Here is a 23,059-nt window from a genome sequence, read left to right as displayed (position 1 = left end):
ACTGTAAATTGCGGTTTGTGCATGTCTGAAGTTTGTTGCGTCCGAAATTTGGTCGTCTTATTATTCTAAGTCGGCGACGGAGTTGAGGAAGGACCTCATGATGCGCCTAGAAAGCGGTTCCGCTTTAAGCAGGTAACTGCAGGGATGATTTTTATGAAAACTGTGCAGATGTTCAATAGGAGACATCATGAGGCAGTGTTCTGACATGTCTAAAGTTTCTTCGTTTGCATTTCACTGCATCCAGGCCACCATGTTGATGCGGCATAGTTAAGGACCGGCCGGCTCATTGCTTCTTATGTTACCAACAACGCTTCATGGTCTTTACCCCATGAGTTGCCGGCTAGTGACTTGAGGATTTTGTTGCGACTGTGTACTTTAGCACTTTGTAGTGTGAGGAGTGAAGGAGCATAGGCTGTCGAGTTTCACACCTAAAATCTTAGGATTATTGACAGTCGAAATTTTAATGCTATCGACTGCAATATTAAGTCAAGTCTGTACTCTTTCGTCCAGTTTGTAGATATGGTTACTGTGGATTTAGTGGGAGAGAGTACTAAGTTCCGTGCAGCAAGGAAGCGAGAAAGGTCGGAGAGATAGCCTTTTACATTAAGTACATGCCCTCTGGTGGTTGAGGAAGTTTCGAGATATAGAAATTAAACAGCAAAGGGGAGAGGACACCACCCTGCGGAACCCTCTGTTTAATACTTCTCAATATATAGTTTTACCTGGAAACAGTACAGATAATTGTCGACCGTTTAGGTAGTTCCCAGTCCACCCCTTCAACCCTGGAGGGAGCGTAGACATTCGATGTCCTCAAGTAGCGTTGTATCAAAAGCTTTTGATAAGTCCAACGTTATGAGGACTTGAGCCTCTGTAGCTGGTACGGTCTCGCGGTCAAAGATTGTCATGAAACCATCTCTAAGAGGAGGTTAGTGTTACTTCATACATATTTAGAATTAGTGCGAGGCAAAAAATTTATGATCTAGATGAGCGTCAGAGTTTGCTGTAGATTATGGATTTAGGTTTTTAATGCCTTTTCCTTATCTTTAGTGGCGTGGAAACTGCTTACGCAGTTATAGTCGAGTTAACAAAAGCGCGCCAGTTGTTTCTTCTTTTCTCAAGGTGCCGTCATTTGGAGATTCCAAGCGAAGCCAGGTCCTCCTCCACCTATGCTTCCTCCGGCGGGTACGGCGTCGAATACTTTCAGAACTGGAGTGCTTTCGTCTATTCGGACGACATGACCACGCCAGCGTGGCCGCTGTCTTTTAATTCACTGAACTAGGTCCATGTTGGCGTATATCTCATACAGCTCATCGTTTCATCAAATGCGACATTTCTCTTCCGAAGCTTGTTGTTCTTTTTCATTGGTGGCGTTTTTTACGTGGTAAGTCCCAAACCCAGCGCACAACCCTGTGGAGGGGATCTTTCCTGGTCACTCCCAAGTGAATGACGATCAGAGAACTTTCCTCACTTGCTTGAACTTCTACACATGACTCCATTTTAATGCTTAAGATAAATAATTTCAGTGCGAATTCTACCAAAGTTTTGCAAATACTCATGTGTCTATGAAAAAAGTTGGTAATTATATATGTATGTATTTAAAATATATATGTACGTATATACATATGTATTTGTCTACAAGTTTTTACATTTAACATCATATGGATTTTTTATAACTTATTTTTGAGTTGATCCGATTTTTTCAAAACCTACAAACTCTAAACACAATGCAGCTACATAATTCTACATATACATATGTACATATGTATGTGTATGCATGCAGTTAAGGTAGAATATCTATTTTAAAACATTTCAAAGAGAAAATCATATGTACACAAATTCATTTGCATTTCTACTGCTGTGCTTTATGCTATCAGGCTGCGGAAACGGAAACTGATGTCTACATGCAAGCTGTAGTGATGGCAAGTTGGAAATATGAACACAAGTCTATAAATAGAAGCCCAGGTTTACGGAAACTTTCAAGTTGCTGTTTGTAATACTGTTGTTTTTCACTTATTTCTCAGAAACATAATATATTCTGTAAAGTCTAATGCAATAGAAACAATATTTATGACTATAAGACGGCAGTATTTATAAAAAATGTGTGCCCTTTTGAGCAGTATATGTGACCTGGTCTACGAAAAGGGAGCTAACGTGCGAAAACTAGTTTTCTGGGAAAAGCTGTTAAAAATAATCGTCAGTTTCTCGTTATCTCATTAATTGTTCTCCTTTTTTTTGACACCTAAAGCCCCTTTCCGTAGACCAGGTCACATATGTATGACAAGTATAAGCGAGTTAGTGGAGAAGGCATTTATATTATTGTGGAGCAACAAAAGCGGTTAGAAATTATAACATAAAATTATATACTTATGTATACAAAAATTATTTAATATATGTATTCACAACTTCATCTAAGCGCCATGTACAACAATTTATAAATTTGGCAGAAGAGTTTGTAGGCTAACATAGAAAATTTTTTTTGATAAAATTTGTTTGATCGATGGGGATACAACATTCATCGAAAACTACTTGTGCCATAACCTTACCAGCCGACTTTTGCGTATATCTACGCTTTGGGACAGACAGACTGTCATACCAATCCTACGGAAGTCGGGTCTAAGTAACCAGAACGGACTTGGTTTTTTAACCGGCCAAGGATTGTCATCTCAGCAGAATTCTACCGCTACAACAATAACAGACTGCCTTATATCGTCGCAAAAATTCGGCTTTACTACGATTAAAGAGTTTAAAATACTCCTTAGGAAATATATTTCACCTATGCAAATATTCAATCACGATATATCCAATAAGTTTCTTTGATATTGAGAGTCTCAGCTATCTGGAACAATTTCACTTTACGGACATGCAAAACTAATTGGGGTTTTTATATGTTGATCAATACAAATATTGTCTTCCGCAGTATTTTTTCCTCAAAAAGGAAAGATTTATTAAACTCCTTTTGATTTATTTTTTGTAATCAATACAAGTTTCTTTAAACATCTCATGAACTAATAGTTCGACAGCTGTCATATTTGTATACATACGTACATATATTTTAAATATAGGGGCTGACTAAAAATCATATGGATTTAATATTACATAGTAGTATTATCTATGTATTAGCCTACAAACTTTCCAATCTTCCTCTAAATGAATATATAATTATTGATTTCAGAATTTATTACCTAAATGCTACATATGTATGTATGCACATACATATACATTCATATATGTTGCTAATATTATTTTCTGCTTATCTCAAAAACAATCAGATTAGAATATGTGTTCACAAAACTATAGAGATACCATATAACAAATAATATAAAGTGAAAAGTGTCTAATTTCGTGCAATATTAAAATTTCTATGAAGTAATAACACAAAAAAAAACGTTAGAACACCTCTCACAAATACAAAAAAATTCCATACAAGAACTTGATTTTGATAGTTCATTTTGTATGGCAGCTAATTCATAAAGTGATAGAATATCGGCAGTTCCGACAAATAAGCAGCTTCTTGAGGAGAAAAGCTGGGTGCAAAATTCCAGATAAAGATCTCAAAACCATGATCATTTATATATACATATATGAACATACATACATATGTATGTATGTATATGGTAAACTTTAAAGGTCTCCGTTCTGTCCTTCGAGGTTTGTGCCAAACTTAATATTGTATATCCTATTCAGGGTATAAAAATAATTTTTAATTTTCAAATGAACTGGTAATTTGCTTGAAAAGCTTTTGCTTGTTTTGCGTACTTAAATTCAAAACAATAGTGTGTGATCTCTTGTGAATTAGTAAATTAACATAACTTTTTGCAGTAAAGAAAGAACGAAATGAGTCCCGAAACAAAATTGAATTATAAAAGGTATGGGATAATCCAGTTCTACAAATACCAATTGAATAAATTATATATACTTCATTAAGTAAAAGTACAAATTGTATAAAAATATCAGCTGACAGTGATATCATCACATGAACGAACTTACATATGTATATAGTGAATATAAATATTTAGAAATTAACGTTATTTTTTAATTTTCTTCTACATAAATATTAAGTTTTCAGTCAGACTTACTTCCAAGATCTTCGACTTTCGCTTCCGCCATATTGTTTACCGGCTTTGCTTGGGCTGTCGATGTACACTAATAAAATATCTGTTAAAACTAATTTGATTTTTTTAAGGCGCCTTGTACATTCAATGCGTAAATATTATATCACTTATTTACACATCGATTAACTCTTTCTATACACACAATACTGGTGGCACACTGAAAGCCCAAAGTAAACTTTTAGTAAAGCAATTAGATGACAAATTGGGGGTTTGTTGTGTTATCAAGCCGACACACAGAAAATGTTAATTAAGTTTCTGTTGTCTTAAGAAGGCAGATATACAATTAATAACTTTTGTAGTGTGTGTGCATTTCTATACACCGAAGCGGCTGTACTAGAATCGCTCTTTCAAGGTTGTTGCACTTTTATTTGGCCAATATCCGGAGTATCCAATGATTGCCTGGTTTTATTTCTGGCACATGTATGTAAGACTGTTTTTTACCGTATAACGATGCCTTCCACAAAACTTTTAACTTATGAAGCTGTACGATTTTTATTAACAAACAGTAGTTTAAAAAGACCGCGAACACATAGTAATCATAAGGAGTAACAAAAATCAACTGAAACGGCCCCAAATGCGCTAAAATTTCCAAGAATTTGCTCCACTCTCCCCAATCTATTTTCTTTCACTTTGACATTCGCAAAGAGTGTTTGTATGATAGCAAAATCAGGGTTGATTTTACTTGCTCTGAAAAAAAATTTTAACATCAAAATTTAAATTTTTCCTGATAATGCATTAATAAAAATATACTTTCTAGATAAACACTGAATAAAACATCTAATAAAGGGGAACTACGCGTTTATACACTTCTTTTTTATATTAAAAAAAAAGAAATAAATCTTAATTGTATTCTTTTATGTTAAAAAAAGCAAAATATTTTTAGGATGTGTTAGGTATGCCTTTCAAAGGCATTAATTTTCTTAAACTAGTATTGGTTTTTCTGTTTAAAGAAAGTTTTCAATAATTAATTAATTTGTATTACTTTAAATTTTCGACAGGCAACTTTATTATATTGCTGGACACACTCGCGTTAAACACATCCAACTTATCTCGTCACGTAAGAACGAGTTGCTAATGAGCGAGTAGAAAATTCAAAATGGTCGCCCTGTTTTGTTGAGTGCGCGAAGAAAATTTGAGCTCCCGTTCAGAACTAATTATTTACTAATCGAAAGTAATAAAATTCTGAAAGTTTAGTGAAAAACATTCAACATATATATTGCCTTCAGTTTATTATAAAAAAATTCGCGCAATCACAACAAAACAGTGTCGAAAATTTGTGTGAAAGTTGGAACTCAATATCGTGCGCAAAGTGTATGCAAAAAGAAAATTGTTCCCCCATTTGCCTCATAGCATTTTTCGGTGCTCAGCGACGGCGAAAAGCAAACAAGCGAAAAAGTATTGAACGTATATGCATTCAGTGAGCAAAGAGCAAACGGGCGACGGACAAATAGCAGTTGCAAGTTGTATATTGTATTTAGTAATAGTGCTATAAAAATTATTTTCGGAAAATTCCTGGAAGCCACGCGTTTAGCTATACTACGAGTGTTTAATTAACAAAAGTGCGAAAAAGGCAAAACATAAAATAAAAGAATCGCGCTTGAACTAAGCACGTCTGTGTAGATGAGAACAAAGCAATTTAAAGGGAATACCATTCTCAAGACCGATTGCAGCAGGAGGGAAGCGGTCAAGCATAGAACAGCTTTCGACACGCCGCATTCCTCCTCGCCTTTGGGCGGAGCAACACTTTTAGCAACTATGGATTATTAGCAGCTAAAACAGTCTAAATATCTAAATTTCCTGCAAGTGTTTGTCCAACGATAAATGATACTGGTGTGTGAAGTACAACACTCTTAGCACAATTTTATAAGTGTATATTAAGTACAAATAAATAAATATTCATAGCTTTTAAAAAATTAAAGCTTGTGAATAATTAACTTCAAACTCTTAAATTAATTGTGCGATTGTCATATAGTCAAATAGCTAAACAAATTGACCAAGTACCGTGTGTATGTGTCAACAAAATTAATTAAAGCAATCATCATTTTACTCGTGCTTTCCCACATTTTGCAAATAACGCCGTAATTGACGGGATATTATTTTTACGGCCGCACAGACAGCTGTTAGTTAATATTTCCATAAAAGCTGCAATTACACAATTTGTCAAAATCGATGGTAAGTAATTCTAAAATTTGCTTTATAAAATAGTCTATTAACCGAAATGTATTAAACGCTGGTTATTAAATTTGTTATGCACATACCTACAAATATTGCATTTGTTAGTAGGTATGTACAGATGTATCTATATTATAAGATCTGTGTCAGGCATGTGCGCGTGCAAGTATACGCTATTTTCTCTAACTAGCCCACACGTATGCCAACTGTTGTGAGCGGTGTATAACTTCGATGATGTATAGGATGATTCTCCGTTCGAAAGTCTACAAATACCCAAATATGTAGTAGTTTGGTTCTATGACAATGGTGCTAGGGGAAAATTAATAAATATAAATATACTAGAAACAGAGGGTTCAGGAAAATGCTTGGTATCTTTGATCTTCTCAATTTTTCCATATTGTATGCATTTAATCTGTCAAGTTGCACTTAATTTTTGTAAAGTTTTCATATTTAAATATACTTTTATCTCTTATTCATATAATTTTTATTATTTGGCACATTTTGTATTTTAAAATTTACACAATTAACTGACAAATATAATGACATTTGTGATTTAGCGCACTGGTCCTTTACTGAAACTTGTTGAATAAATCATTTCATATTTTTAACCGTGTTTCGACAAGCATACTGCTTAAACGGCTAGTATATAAGTTTGTATTTGTACTTAACAATTTAATCAATACTATAACAACAACTCAATTCAAAGGCCAATCTGTCAATTGTGTCTACTTAAGTACATACTTTTGGTTATCAAAATAATTGCAGTAGTTCATAAGTAGTTATACAGTCTCTTATCTCCTCAGAATACTTCTACAGCAAACCCTGCAAATGTGAATATGTCTATTTTTGTATTTACCAAAATTTCAAATATTCTTAAAATTGTGTATTATTTATTGCAGCAATCAGTGTTTTAATCAACACCACTTGTATTGCAATAAATATTATCATAATCGACTTTCTAGATAACGTTGAAGTTTCGATAACGTTGATAATGTTAAAAAATGAAAAATTAATTGTTTAAATAACATGAAAGGTTAAGTCCAACGTATGCACAAAAATTTACTTATACATACATATGTTGTACGAATATATGATTATATGAGTGCATGCATAATTAAATTTGTATTTGCTATATTTTGAATGACATAATATGTTATTATTACACGTTGCTAAAATACGCTTTATCGCCTCTTTGGCCTGTTGTTAATAATAATTGATGTGTAACAACATTTCCACTTAACAGCGCAGCTATAAAATTGATTGATTTTCAATTTCAACAGGCAAGCGTATTCTCCGGGTGATAAGTTTTGGTTTATTACTATCATAATTATTGTAAATAACGCGCACACAACGAACATGCCAATAAAAGTAGTAACTTTACGTGCTTTTAAAACTACATACAGACGTATAAGTAATTCTAATAAATAATTTTTTGCGTTTTGTTGAACGAAAAGTGGTGCTTCATAATTGATTTAAATTGTATCCGTACATTGTGACAGTTTATAGCAAGTCTATTAGTTCGTTATGCGTGTACAAAGTCAAAAAAGGGGGAAAAAAATAAACAGTCGCCCATAAAAGGCGCCGTTCAATTGAAAATAAAATTGAAACTACAGATATTTGCTTATGTGTGTGTACGCAGTTACATACCTTAGTGGGTAGTGGTTAATACATTACGCAGTATTGTGGGAAAAATTAATAAGTGCGATTAATTTATTATGCTAAACTTGTTCAAATAGTGCAATATAGTAGAAATATAGTCGGAATCGCCGATATCGGACGGCAACAGCTTATGCGTGCCATAGAAAGATCGAAATAAAATTTTTGTATGGAAACTTTTTTATTTGACAAGATATCTTGACGAAATTTGGCATGGATTTTTTCTAAGACAGCTGTAAAATAGGCACTACAGCATATATAACTGCCATACAAACCGAACACTCAAAATCCTGTCCTGGTTTAAAAACTGTTTTTTTTGTCAAGACATTCTCACGGAATTCGACATGAACTATTGTTCCTATCAAAGCTACAATATCAGATGATTATATCGCAGCACTATAGCATATAGCTTATTTACACACTGCCCATTAAAATCAAGGTTGTAATCTTCGATTATTGTGAAGGGTGTATAGCTTCAGTGAAATAAGGTAAGGTTTCCCTGTTTTTATTTAATATTTAAATAAATTGAGTACTACAGTTGTTCATAACCTTCAATTAAGCTTTCACACCCACAATACTCGGCAATTAATTCAATTATGAGGTGGAAAGTCGGTGAAATTATTTTCGGTAAGCCCACATACAAAGCACACACTTTTGTAGTATAAGCCAGCATGTGCGCACAAATGCATGAAAACATTTTTGTAAGGCACATTTGTATTTATAAAGCAGATGTGTGCGCGTACAAGCAAGTAACAGTATAGAGAATAATTTTTTTTTTATATCAAACAGCAGTGCCGTTAACAATTAGTCGGGATAAACATTAAATGTCACACACATTCAATTATTAACATTATAAAATATTTAGTGGCTAATATGATAAGGGGAAATTGTAATTTGTGCACAAATTAACACACTACATTGTGTGAATTAACTAACTGAGTGAATGAATGTGGCGCAATGCCAAAAAATCAACGTTTATGAAAAGTCAAATGTGGCAAATGTGAGAAAGCGCTTGCTCGTCGCCACGCCTGCGGAAGGTTGACAAGCCGCAATTTGTTTGTAAAGTGTTGTTACACGACAATTTGAAATTCCATTCCATTTGGGAGTGCAACCACTAAAACACGGCATTTATTACAAACTAAATCTGCTTACAATGGCTTTTAACTGCGTACACAACCATTTCCGCGCCCGAGGCTTAGAGCCTGCAGCTTGGCGCACTCGACTCGCTCGACGAGACGCCGCTGTACCCTGTGCGGGGTGAGTTGTGCTTGGTTAGTGTTGTTAGTGTGCGGGTGTGTGGATTCGGGCGATACGGGGCTTCGTTTATATTCACTTATTCGCCCGTTTGCTCACGCGTTCAATTTGCAAATATGGTCAATTTGTGAGTTCATGCGCCCGATTTCACGCTTCTTATGCCCCATCATCAACACCGTCGTCTCAAAACAATACGTATGTACATACACTATATATGTATGTATGTTTGAACCGTTATAGTAAGGCTTGTTGTCGTCAACGTAGTAGTTGAACAACGAACTTATGCATAAACCGTGGTGCAGACGTTGGTGCGACGTAAGCAAGTAAGTACCATACATGCGGGGCGAGTAACTTATTGTGGCCGTGGGTGGATGATGTGCTTGTCGCAATAAAGTCATAACTACCGGCCATGTCATCGTCGCACACAGCGAGTAGTTCGTGGAAGCGCAAATGAGGGTGGATATTTATTACATTCAAGCATAATAAAGCAAATAATCGACAGTAAAATAATAATAAGGACACACTGCGCGTAAGTGAGTTGGAGTAGTTGATGGCGTGCCTTCGAATTGCCATGTTCACTGGTTGGCTGGCTGTCTGGCGGATCGTTCACGCTGTCACGCTGACAGTTCAATTGATTGCCCACATTGTCGTCCTACACTTTAGATTATCGCAAATGGCGTTGACGATAATCAAGCTTGAAATCTCTGTTACTTACTGTTAAATTTTATTTTTTTAATTTATGTGTTTTTCTTTTTAATTTTTCGTAAAAGAAAATTGTTTAGGGTGTAAATTACTTGGAAGCTAAATTAGTGTTTTCTTTATCAAAATCAATGCAATCAAAAGAAGAAAACAGAAATATTTTTTTCTAAACTTGCATTTTTTGCAGTCGAGTCTAAATAACCAGAACGAACCCGTATTTTTATCCGGTCAGGTACTGTCAACTTGGCAGCATTCCTACAAATTACTTCAGGGATGTTTTCTGTCATTCTGTTTTAACAACAATATAACTTGTTGTAATTTTGAAGTTGAAATCCAAAAAGAAAAACAGAAAGTTTAAATAACAACCGAAACGGCCTCAGTTTTTTTTTTATTAATCCGTCAACTGACTTTTTGTTCAAATTTATTTATTTTATACATTTTTATACTCTTACAACCTGTTGTACGGTTGAAATCCGGGTAAATGTCTGTCCGTCCGTCCACCTGTCTGTACAAACGATAACTTGAGTAAAAATTAATATGGTATATGTTAATGTTTCTTGGCAAAAAAGTGAAGGTGAGCTCGTAAATGGGCGTAATCGAACCACAGCCACGCCTACAAAACGCCATTAAAGGAAACATTCAAAGTGCCATAATTAAGCACTTAATTACAACATTAAACTGTAATTTGGCACATGGGATCGCAGAAAAGAGGCCCTGTGGGCGTAAAATTTAAAAAAAAAGTGGGCGTGACTCCCTCTTTTTGTTTTAATGTACATATCCCTTAGACTACTAAAGCTAAAATAGCCAAATTCGCTTAGGTCAATTCTTAAAAAAACCGACAGAGTTAAATGGATGAAATCAGATCCCCATATAAAAACTACTAAAAGCGCAAAAAATCTATAACTATGTACCGCTAGTGACATTAAATTTGACGCTCGAGATGGTTTGAGAGGGCTTTATACGAGCCAGTATAAAAATGTGACGATTGGCTGGTACCGTCCACTATTGGCTAAAATAACATATCTCAGGACCTGGTCGACCAATTTCAGGACCTGGTCGACCAATTTCAACCAAATTCAGTATGTAACCCTCTACCCACATTCCTATGTCACAGTGCGAAAATGGAGTCGGACTGCAACCACGCCCATTTCTCATATGTATATCACAATTTTAAAATCCATCTGACTGCTTTCCAGTGTACAAATCAAGATTCAAATATTATAACGGGATAACACTTTGCGCGAATAATGCTTTTAGATTACGTCAGCGTAAGACGAAAAATTGTTCAAGACTAGGTACCAAATATGTATGTGGACCACAGTATCTGTCGTTCAATTTGTGAGAAATACAATTGAAATGATAGAATCCTTTCCTGATATTGGCAACTCCGTGTATCAAAAATGGGTTGAATCGAGTCTACACTTCCCTGAACGCGCACTAATATGTTCCTAATATGTTCGAACTTCCGGGTCACTTTATACCGCATACAAGTACATCGGCCAACATGTGAATTATCTGAATGAAAATGTGAGAGCCCCAACTCCCACATACCACATAGTATGTGCAATGCAAATTTGAATAAAATAGACTTTACCGGTTTAATAACCATATTAAGTCTCAATATACTCCTAATTGCAATGTTACATTAAAAATCTATTTATTTTGTTGTATTTTCTCTATATTTGTTGATGCATACTTATCTGGAAAAGCATCTCCCCCCTTCAATAAGCAAATAGTCCTTAAAATATAATAAATTTCTCAAAAACTTATTTCATGTGCATACTCACACATTGCCACATCACTATAGAGGAGCGTTTACATGTTTGTGTGCATATGTGCAGAGCGTTTGGCTCAATGCCAACTAAGGCAAAATAATATCGAGTCATCGGATTTGCGAATTTCCACGAACTCAGGTTGTTGGAAAATAAATTTTGCGCGCGTTCGTTACAACAAATTTGTGTATTAAAAAGTATTTAAACTGAAATCAACCCACTTGCAAGGCACACAAATACACACACATTTACATGTATGTATATATGTATGTATATGTAAACACATGCGCTCCAATATGCACTTAAACCGTGTATATTTATTCATCTTTACCTTTCCCTGCATGTTTGTAGGTGTGTACGTGGATGTGTATGTGTGTGGGTGTGCTGTGTAGGAGCGTTAATCTCTGCACTGCTTTTGTTTAACATGTTTATGCGGATTATTAAGGATTAACTGACTGGAAGCCACTTAAACAATGGCCAAACGACAACACAGCTGCAACAACAACAATAACAACAACATCAACAGATATGACAATAATAATAAGTGTACAACAAAAATATCGCTGATGTTGTTGAAAGCGATTTTTTGTTTGTTGTTGCTTTTTTCACATTCATTATTCATACGCAAATTTACTTAACATTTAATTGAAAGTGAATTGATTTATTTGTAAAGCTACAAATGAAATAAATACTTCAATACATTAATATAAGTATGTATGTATGTACAAATGAGTGTGCCGCACTCAACCGTTATCATATTTGTAAATCGGAGCAGTGTGTATCGTGGCCTTCACACTCATATCGCCGGCGAAACACTCGACATTTTTCAAAATTAAAATAAGAACTAGAAAATGTTGTTGTTCTAGCGGCAGAATTCTGCCGAGTTGACAGTCCTTGTCTGGTTAAAAATGAGGGTTCGTTCCGTTTACGTAGACCCGACTGTCGTGGTTGTTGTTGGTATAGAGTTCTGTCGAGTTGACGGTCCTTGACCGCATAAAAAAGCCGAGTCCGTTCCGGTTACGTACACCCGGTTGTCGTGGGAATGGACCCACTGAAGAGCTCGTTAAATTCGGCTGCAAGGAAATCATTAAACACTCGGATAAACAATCCGAGTCCGTTCCGGTTACGTGCAAGAAAATCATTAAGTTCGACTGCAACGAAGCTATAATACCCTTCACAGTTGCATTTCTTATAGTATAAAAGGGCATACAAATATATTTGTCCGGATTTTTATAGGTCATTGTGTATGACCGCTATTTGCTATAGTGGACCGATGCGAACAATATGTTTGGATATTACAGCGTTGCTTTTGATAATTATCTATATCAAATTTCGTTAAGATATCTTCTCAAATAAAAAAGTTTCCAGTACAAGAACTCGATTTGGATTGGCCATTTTGTTTGACAGCTATATGCTATAGTGGTCCGATGCGAACAATATGTCCGGATATTACAGCGTTGCTTTTGATAATTATCTATATCAAATTCCGTTAAGATATCTTCTCAAATAAAAAAGTTTGCAGTACAAGAACTCGATTTGGATCAGTCAGTTTGTATGACAGCTATATGCTATAGTGGTCCTAAGTATGCTGTTTCGACGAATGAGTAATTTCTTGGGGAGCGCAGGGCGTTTGCGAAACTTCAAGTTGATACCTTAAAAGCTCAGAGCTTTGTTTGCGTATATACAGGCGGACATGGCTAAATCCATCCCATCACGGTAATCGTTTATATGTACATATGCTTAAGAGGGGTGTCCAACCTTTCCATTTCGGTGTTAGAAACATTCAGGGTATAATAAACCAAACTTGAGTAAAAAAACATAAAAAGCTGTAAGCAAAAACAAGAAAAATCAAAGGGTTGCGGTTGCAGTAGTCGTAATTGTGGTGATCGTCGCCACCTAATAAAACTCATGACTAATCAATTTCAGTATATTTATTTGCGAGCGCTCATAAATTTTAATAAATTTCATTATCACGCTATAAACCCTCCGACAAGCAGCCGCAAGTTGCCCAAAGCACTCAACGCTCTGCACCAAGTGGTGGTGGTGGTGGTGGAGAGTGGCATCGAGAAAGAGATGGAGAGAGGGAGAGCGGGCGACGACAGGGTGGCGAGAGAGCGGAAAATCATGAAGCGAAGTGGCTAAATAAACAAAACAACGAACGAAAAATACTGCTCAGATGAAATACCACAAAGCATAAGTAAAAGCTACAAATCCCTAAAATACTCTTGATAAAATTACATAAAACTAATCATACGAAAAATGATGAAGGTACGTACACACAGAAGGACCAAGTTGTCGTACGTATCGTCGGCATTGGCTTACAGCAGCCATCAAACACCCACAGCGCACGATGCGGAAGGTAGGCGAGTGAGCGCTACACTTGGTGGCTATGGTGGTGGGTAGATACAAACACATAAACACACACACACGCGTTCCTCAAAATATACTCGTAGTATACTGACTTTAGCCAAAGCTACTGTCTATAAGGAGCAGTTCCATAGCCAAAACGGCGTGCGCCACGAGGTACGAGGCACGAGGGCGAAGGTTCGTGGTACGAGCGAAGAGCTTCGAACGACAGGCAAGCGAGCGAGCGAACGCGTGCGGTATCTACACCGACAATCTGTTTAACAACTTCATGAGCAAATCCAACAAATCGGATGCCAGTGGCATTTACTCGTTTTCGTAAGTGGCTTACAAGCCAGCCGACATGAATACTTGCGCACACAACACACAACGAATACTTGTATGTATAAAAACGCCAAACATTGGAAGCATATAGTTATGGATTCAATCTGCGAGTGCCACCGTATGGTGGCAACAGCAGCCGCAATGACAGTGGCAATGCCAGCTAGCGAAGCAAACTTTACAGCTTTCAACCGAGTAGATCGAGTCACACAGTCTGTTCATCCGTCCGTCCGCCCGCCTGTTGCCTGTACACTCAGCTAGCTAGTGAGCTCGTCATCGCCATGTATGCGCTAGTCAGTCAGTCAGCCACCCAGTGAGGCAGTCTCTCAGTTTGTCAGTCAGCTCGCCGCACAGTTATCCATCCAACGGTCTGTGTGCTCATCAACTCATCCAACCGACCGACCGCGGCCGACTCACCAACAATCGTAGCAAGCTGGCTGCCAAGCATTCTCCGCTTAAATATGGCACGACGAAATGAAGTCCGACCACGATGACAAGGATGGCGTTGGCGATTGTGATGATTTTGATGCTGATGCTTACGCTGTTGAGTACCGATGACGACGCGTCCATATGCCAAACAACTGTACACAACAACACGAAATACTAACAAAAAATTAAAAACAACAATAGCAGTAAGTAGCGCCCGAACGGCTCGTGTTGTGTCGGACGTTGGTTCGCCCAAAAATGAAGTGAACATAAAAAAGACGAGCGAGCAAAAAAAAAGAATTGAGAAACGTCACAATAGTGTAGAAACTTTGGGAGGTAAAAAGCATTCTATGGACCAAAGGTACACACAGCAAATAGCAGAGGGCATGGTCGGTCGGTTGGTTGGTCGGTCGGCAGTGACGTGCTGAAATGGAACGAAACGAAGCGTTGCTAATAGTGGTGTTGGGTGGCATGGCGCGGCGCTTTTTGAGGGTCTAGCAAAAGCGTTGGGTGATTAAAGACAAGAAGAAAGACGTGCAAAAGCATTGGATATGAGTTTTTGTTCGTTCTGCTGCCAGTAAAGTAGACAATGCGGGGATCTATTGTTGTACTCTTGATTCTGATTGCTTTTAAGTGAGGAAAAATACTTCACTTAGTCATGATTTTTGAGTTCACAAAATTGTCATTTTCATTTAAGCTGAAAAGCAACACACTCACACTAAACATAAAAGGCATTCGGGTACATTAAAGCGAATACGGTTATTTAAGCTAGCGCTCAGTTGTCTGTCAGTCAGTGGACTAAAGTTGCTGGCGGTCCATCGTTCTAATTGATGTTGATTTTGTGCCTTAAATGGAGTTCTAATATAATCTTAGGGTGCTCGCAAGAAAATACGGCTTTTACGAGTGGTTTTCTCGACTGTTCCTCACAGTTATTTTCTAGGAATAAACTCCTAGACCTAGGTCAATTGAGTAGCCCAATATATTTAATTGACTCATCATGTTATGTTTGTGTTAAGCATAAGCAAGCGTAGCTAATAAAAAATAACCATTCCCACGAAACTATGATCTAAGAAACTGAAACGGATCCGCGTTTTCATTCGGCCAAGGACTGCTAACTCGGCGCCATGGGTCGAAATTACTTCAAGAATATTACTGCCGATACAACAACAGCAACAACAAAAAAGACTTTGAAAGGTCAGGAAGGATCCCGCAAATATTTCTTTCCTCTTTCGATTGCGCTGCTTTCCCGTGTTTTCCGCTTCAAAGGTTTCCAAAAAACTGTATGTATAAGCCGTTAAACATTATTTCATCTATCTGGATAGTTTCAGAAATAAAATGATTTATTTATCCATTGTCATATGCCATAATTAATTGCATAACACAAAGTGTTCAGAGACGATCGAAAAGTCATCGAAAATTTGTCTCATGCGAGTCGTCCATCCACCTCTGTTAATGAGGATAACATCGAAAAGATTACAGAAACAGTGCTTGAACTCGTGTTGGCCTCAGAGATATCAGAGCAGCAAATGATATCAACATATATTATGAATCACATTTTGGTTAATTTTTTGTGTATGAAGCATGTTCATGCTAGAATCGTAACAAAAGCCTTCCATTTTTGCAAAAAAAAAAAACCTGGAGATTGTAAAAGAGATGCTGAGGACTATACATTCAACAAACGCGTCATTATTCTTGAAGAGACGTGGATCACATCCCACGAGATCACCAGATCGTGATTATTGCCAAAGTATAGAACCGCAACAAGATCCTCAAGTCGCTAGCCGGCAGCACATAACGTTTTGGCAATAAACATGGCAATCGGCCGGCTGGTCCTTAATTACGCCGCACCAATATGGTCTCCTGGATGCAGTGAAACGCAGACGAAGAAGCAACAAACATGTCAGAATACTCCGGACTACGACAGGATGCCTCTTGATGTCTCCCATCGAACACCTGCACAGTGAGGCCCGTTTGCTTCCAGTTAAGGAACATAATGAATTCCTCTCCAAGCAGTTTCTGCTGGGTTGATTTCGTAGGAGCGGTACCGCCTCTTAGGAGCATCAAGAGATCCTTCCTCAACTACGTCGACAACATAAGACAATACGCCGACCAAACTTCAGACGCAACGAACTTCAGACATGCACTGATCGCCATTCTCAGTGGAGCCATTAACACCTTCACCGACTCCCTCTCAGTGAATGGCGTACTTGGAGTCAAACCACCACCCATTGCGGATAGTGTAGCAGGTTAAAGTTGTACTTATCCGGAATAGACCCGGACATATCAAACATATATATGTCCAGCGTGCATTGCATCTCTGCATGATACTAGTCACCTCTTTGCATACCCTGCTAAACCTACGCATCTGACATCCTTCTTCCTTTGGTCCGACACCGTTTTCTGGATCTACCGTTGGATGATCTCGATGACAACCTTTATAATCCTTACCATCCTAACGGGGTTAGGTTAGGTACCCGTTACAACAACAACAACGAAACGTGGGGTAATAAAGATGGTATTCAAATGCGCGAAAATGAGTTCTCAGTCCGTGTCATATTTGATCAGACGGTATATTAAAAAAATATGCAATAGTATTTCGGAAAGTTTTAAATTTAATTATATTAAAATATCATAAACTATATTTCCTGTAGTTCTTATTGTTGTGTCCGTTGTTATGCAACAACTTTATCCATTTTTTTTTTAATTTTATAACTTTTCTCTCAATTTCAACGAGTAAAGCTGTGTACTACACAAATGTATGTATGGCATCAAAGAGGATATTTTCCAACACATCGCTACTACATAAAACTATGGTTTACAGCCACCACTAGTCTACTCTGTACTTGCATTTGTTTGTAGCGGCGTTGCCACATTGAGTAATATCACTAGTGGATGAAAGTGCGGAAAAGTACCGATTGAGATTAACTCACTGACAAATTGAAGCTGCCATAAGCGGGTGAAATGCAACAACACACGCCATATGTACTTACTATACAACAACAACATCAATCAAACAAACAAACAAACACATGCACCGCATGCTTAGATGGTTGCAATGTTTGCTCAACAGCGACTGACTGGAGTGTGCTGTGCGCCACTAAAAGTATTGCAAGCAAGGGGATTTGTTTATTTTCCGCCCCAGAAAAAATCCCTACAATTTATGTGGTTTCATCTTCATCTTCATTGCCGTCATCGTTTGTCGTGTATCGTGGCATCAACAACAGCAACAGCACCAGCAACGGCATCAGCATCAGCTTCGGCATCAGCATTCAAGCGTTCAGCGAAAATTGTTCAACAAATGTACAAATATCCGTCCACTACAATATTCGATGTTTAACAAGATCTTTGTGTCGACATCGTCAGCTCACTTTTCGTCTGCCATTGACTGTTGCTCTTTCCGTTGTAGCGATTTTCATTTGCCGTTGCGCGGAAAAGAACTCACCACTGCTTACATTACATTTACATCATAAATGTATGTGTATGTGTGTGTATGTGTGTGTTTGTAGTGGTGCTGCCAGCATATGAATTTCATTTGGGCAATCTTTTGCTGTTGTCCGTCCGTCCATTCGCTTTGGTTTATTTTCGTTGCTCGCTTTTGATCTTTGTGCGTGCTCAGCAATAACAAATGTACATTTTCGCCTCCCAAAGAACTTATTCATAAGTCACTTAAGCGGTTCATGCTCCATGGTCAATACGCAATGATGAATAAAGGCCAGCTCATGTGCATACCGACCGACATACATAAATACATACATATCATGGAGGCCAAGTGGCAAGGGGCAAAAGCGCTGAGCGTGCGGACTATATGTAGACACAAAGAGCTTTTTCGCAAGCGTTTCACAGCATAGTGCATGTATGTATGTATGTATGTATGTATGTATGTATGTTTGTTAAGTATGAATGAGCGTCTGTCTGTCTTTTTAGCTGCTGGTTTTTGCGGCTTTGCGAAATCGCCTCAAGTGGTGCGGTAAGCCAGTAAATGTTTGACTTCGACACACAGGCACGCAAAAACACACAGCACACGCACTTGCTTGCAAATATGTAAATTTGTATTTATGCACTTCGTAGACTCGGTATCGAGACATTTTTTGTATACAAAATGGTAATTGCCCAGGTCCTCAAGGATGTAAGGAAAGCGATGGCTTCCTGCGCGATTGACCCTCTGTACTTTAGTTTCACATTTTTTTGTTTTTGTTGCAATTTTTTTTGGAATTCAACACAAACCGTTTGACCTTTTTCATGCATCTGCATATTTGCAGCTACACACGCACACATGCGCGCACGCAGGGTTGCTTGAAAACGACAAAAATATGTAAGAATTACATTCATAAGAAAATTTTTGTTGTTTTTTCTCCTCTTTTTACTTTTGCTGTCCAGCTTTCGACAGCATTTATTTGACTTATGCAGTGCCGTTGTGGTATTTTCATGCCAACAATTCTCATTGACATATTACGATGGCATGCTCTTTTGCGCGCGCGTGTGTGTGTATGCGTGTGTGTGCATGTAATTGGCGTTAATTATGTAAGCATCTCATAAGTCATGCTTTTCCACAACACTTCCAATTACACTTCGACTTCTTCCACATTCTTTATTTTTAGCTGCGGCTTCTTTTGTATGCGTGAACACTTCCCCATTTCTCCCCATTATTCTCACCTTTCACATCCGTTCGCTTTGCCGTTTGTTCTACCTATAATGTAATGTTCGTATTGTTGCTGCTGTTGTTGTACGCCTAATATGTTTAGCCCAGTATGCCACTAAGCTGTTATTATTAGTACGATATGCGCGCGTTTCCATTATTAACCTGAGCAGGCGGCCCAGTCAGTGTTGCAAGTCATCACGGCATAACCCAGTCAGCCAAATGGCTAACACTTGAATGTTTTGAACTCATTCTTTTATTTTACCAAATTTAGAAGTGTTTTTATTTAATTATAAACTACAAAAAATTAAATTAAATATACACTTTTTAGGCCCAACTGATTTTCGTTATTCGTATTGGAAGTGGGCAAATCAAGCGAGTCTCGTATCGGTGTGCTCTTGCCAAAGAAATTACATGCAAAACTAACAATAAAGTTATCGAGTTGATTATGTACGAGATAGTATGCGAATATCTCATTAAGGGGTTGTATACAGTTTAAATGCTGAAAAAGCAATTGATGCCGAGATTTATACACATATTATCGTATTATTTAACTTATTATTAGTAAAAAATATTTATTTCGAAAGAAACTACAACTGACGTCGGGAAGCTCCTCTCAAAAAAAACATTTTGCGGTGACCACTATATCTCTAAACTGAACCCTCTGAAATTAAAGAATTTCGTTAGGGGGTTGGGGGTAATCCACAATTTTCAAAAAATTTATTATTTTTTTGCATTTCGATTTTTAAGACCAATTAACCGTTGATTTTTTCCCAAAAACGTAGAAAAAAAATTTCCTGAAGCCGCCATTTTGTTAATTTTTGAAAAAAAAAATCCTTCGATCAGGCCCAGAATTATCTATTTATAAAACAAATTTTTTTGTCCGATTGATTTTAGATTTATCTCCAAGGACTTATGGTTGTCGCCGCAAGTACCTTTTTTTTTTGAAACTGGGTCAACACAAACAACCATAACTTTGGAAATTAATTTTTTTTTTTTGGAAATTTTCGTGACTTCAACTCAACACATTCTATAATAATGCCATATTACTACTTTTGTAAAATAACACGATTTATTAGCAAAAAAAAAAATACTAAAAATTCTAATTTTTTCGTGCCTCTGACTACCCCTAACCGCTTAAAGTAATGTTAAATCTAGTAATTAATCGAAGGAAAAACAAAATAAATTTTTTTGACAAAATGGCGATTTCTCAAACCGATTTCAACCATAAATTATCATAAAAAAATTTATCGGTGAAAAAAAATCTTCGATTAATTTCTAAAAAATATATTTAAAAACTCGTTTTAAAATTTGAGACTAATAGGTTTAGCTGTTTTCGAGTAACGTTGGTCCCGGCACTAAAAGGGTTAAATCTTAAAATATAGAGTTTAGTAAAAGGAATCCATAATTTTTACATTAAGTTGAAGGTTTTATTGTGCTTAGTTAGAATCATCAGATTTGAAAAAAAACCAGCGCACATTCCTAAGAAGGGAGGTTTCGGCTTCTCACTTTAGCTCTCCGCCAAACTGATGTTTTTGGTTACCCAGAGGATACTTGATATAAGACCGGAAGTTGTGAGCTCAGTTGGCTCTAAACAGCGAAAAGAATGAACGACTGGCGCGCTTTTGTAAACTCGGCTATAACATCGTAAGCGGTGTCTGCGTCAATAAAGAAGAAGAAAATCATTCGCCATAGACATTACAGGTAGTAAACACTTGTTTCCAGATCCGGTGAATGTATAAGAAAGCCCCAACTAAGCTCTCGAAGCTTCTGGCTAAACACTATCGATGTGTTTGCGCTGGCGTTGTCCTGATAGAATAAAATTCCCCTCGTGTTGGCTAAAGCTGCCCGTCTCTAGGGTTTGTCGGGGTGGCAATTTTCATTATTTTATCGATATTTTCGACAACTGGTCTCCCAGAACTTGATGCATCTTTGACAACTAAATTAAAGGAACACAGTCGAAAAGGCAAAATTGTCTCTAATAGGTTGTTACAGCATAAGGACCATAACTAATATTCGCATTTCAGCCGCCTGGCCTGCGTTTTCACCTTTCTCGAAGAAATACTTTAAAAGATGGGGTATTTTTTTGTTGGTGTCCATCTTTGAGGCAACTGTCTGAGATGATATTTAAGTATGAAATTTTATCTTTCCAAACAATGGATTTCTTTTCATTAGTTCTATATGTCTATCTACATGAGGGGTTATTTTTGTCTACAACAAATATTCTAAGCTCTGCAAGTCTGACCTATACTTATTGAAGGCTAAGTTTCCAGTACAAATGGGGTCTGAAACCGGAATTTCCATGTAAAATTCGGTACTTTGAGGTTTCTTTTGTCTACCAATGACTTTTTTTTGATAACATGAAAGTGCTTATGCAATAACTACAACCAGCTGCCGTATAACGGTTATCAACATCCAACTGCTAAAGAACGGTTTGCGGAAATTATCAATTTATAACTGTGGTGATAAAAATAATTATTTCTAAAGTGGAAATTTGGAACTCCCATTCAATTTTAGCTTTATCACTAAAAATTTGGGAAGATTTTTGATAATACCTACCGTTATTAGTAGGTGTTCCGCTCGCAATTTGGCTGCATGGGTTAGCTGTGTGTGAGTTTAGTATATTTGATTGACTCATTGCCTTCTTTTTCGTTGTTGTTACTATACCACACTAGTTGCTTTCAACGTTGTTAGTGCTGTTGGCGTTGTTTTTGTGCTCGATGTTAATTTTCTTGTTGCCGATGTTATGTGCGCGGCGTTTATTTATCTCTGCTAATGCTTTACAAATTACTTGTTAATTTGTATAATAACAATAATCGAATGCTTCGTTGAAAGTATTATTGGTGTTGAATACAAAAGGAAAAAAAATACCATTTCTTGTCTACACACAAAATACACGAGCTCGTACAAGTTGGTGATATACACATTTTGACGTACATTTTCACTTACATATGTGCATACACAAGTGTATAAAATCCCAACAACAATAGCAAATATATTTCACTAAAGTTTGCTGGCTCGCCGCCGCTTTACTTGCAGCGCCACTGCTGCCTGCCACTTACCATGATGATGATGCCTGGCTGGCAATGGCAAGTAAGTAAGCCGAAGCAGACCGACCAGGCCAAAGCCAAAGCAAGCCAAGCACCAGCAGGCAGGCGGCAGTCAGACAAATAACGACAATATCGAGTCAGCAGCAACGGCAGCAGGCAGCCCGCCGCTAGGCAGTCAATTACACATACACACACACACAAACATTTTTATTTGAGTGCGAGTAAGCAATGCCAAGTAAAGTAAGCTATGGTCGTGTCAGCCCGTTTATTGCCGCCTTTCTCATGCGATCTCCCCATCCACCAGCTGTCGTGTCGACGCTCACGGAGCTCACAGAGCTCACGGCACGAATTTGTGGTTGCGCCGAACAACAGCAGGGGCCCAGCGTCGAGGGGATCACGCACAAACACACACACACACACACATATATGAAGTCGTTTGGACGGAAGGTCATAACGGCGGTTGGTTACTTCGTCGTTCTGTCTGTCGGTCGTACGCCCGGTCGGCGGGTCGCTCGTTTCACCAACTTACTAAAACTGTTGCCTGCCGCCGCCGCCAGCATGCCCAGCCAATCCAGAGCACTGTGCGCGTGTGTTTTA

General features: G+C 37.5%; 2 protein-coding genes across 7 annotated transcripts in view; one reads left to right on the top strand and one right to left on the bottom strand.

Moving 5' to 3' along the window:
- The window catches only part of LOC120778009 (UPF0687 protein C20orf27 homolog), a 51,415-nt gene extending 46,730 nt beyond the window's left edge, over positions 1 to 4,685 (bottom strand). The window contains exon 1 of the mRNA XM_040109674.1: positions 4,077 to 4,685. Within this exon, the coding sequence (XP_039965608.1) occupies positions 4,077 to 4,107 (31 nt within the window). The 5' untranslated portion in view covers positions 4,108 to 4,685. The remainder of the gene's footprint in view (positions 1 to 4,076) is intronic.
- A 552-nt stretch (positions 4,686 to 5,237) lies between these two features.
- The window catches only part of LOC120776704 (arginine-glutamic acid dipeptide repeats protein), a 54,173-nt gene continuing 36,351 nt past the window's right edge, over positions 5,238 to 23,059 (top strand). For all 6 annotated transcript variants that reach the window (XM_040107600.1, XM_040107597.1, XM_040107598.1 and 3 more), the window contains exon 1: positions 5,238 to 6,284. The gene's annotated coding sequence lies outside the window, so the exon portion shown is untranslated. The remainder of the gene's footprint in view (positions 6,285 to 23,059) is intronic.

This window comes from Bactrocera tryoni, chromosome 5 (assembly GCF_016617805.1).
Source record: "Bactrocera tryoni isolate S06 chromosome 5, CSIRO_BtryS06_freeze2, whole genome shotgun sequence".
Classification (NCBI taxonomy): Eukaryota; Metazoa; Arthropoda; class Insecta; order Diptera; family Tephritidae; genus Bactrocera; species Bactrocera tryoni.
Note: the sequence above shows the minus strand (reverse complement) of the source record. Positions and strands in the feature narration are given on the sequence as shown.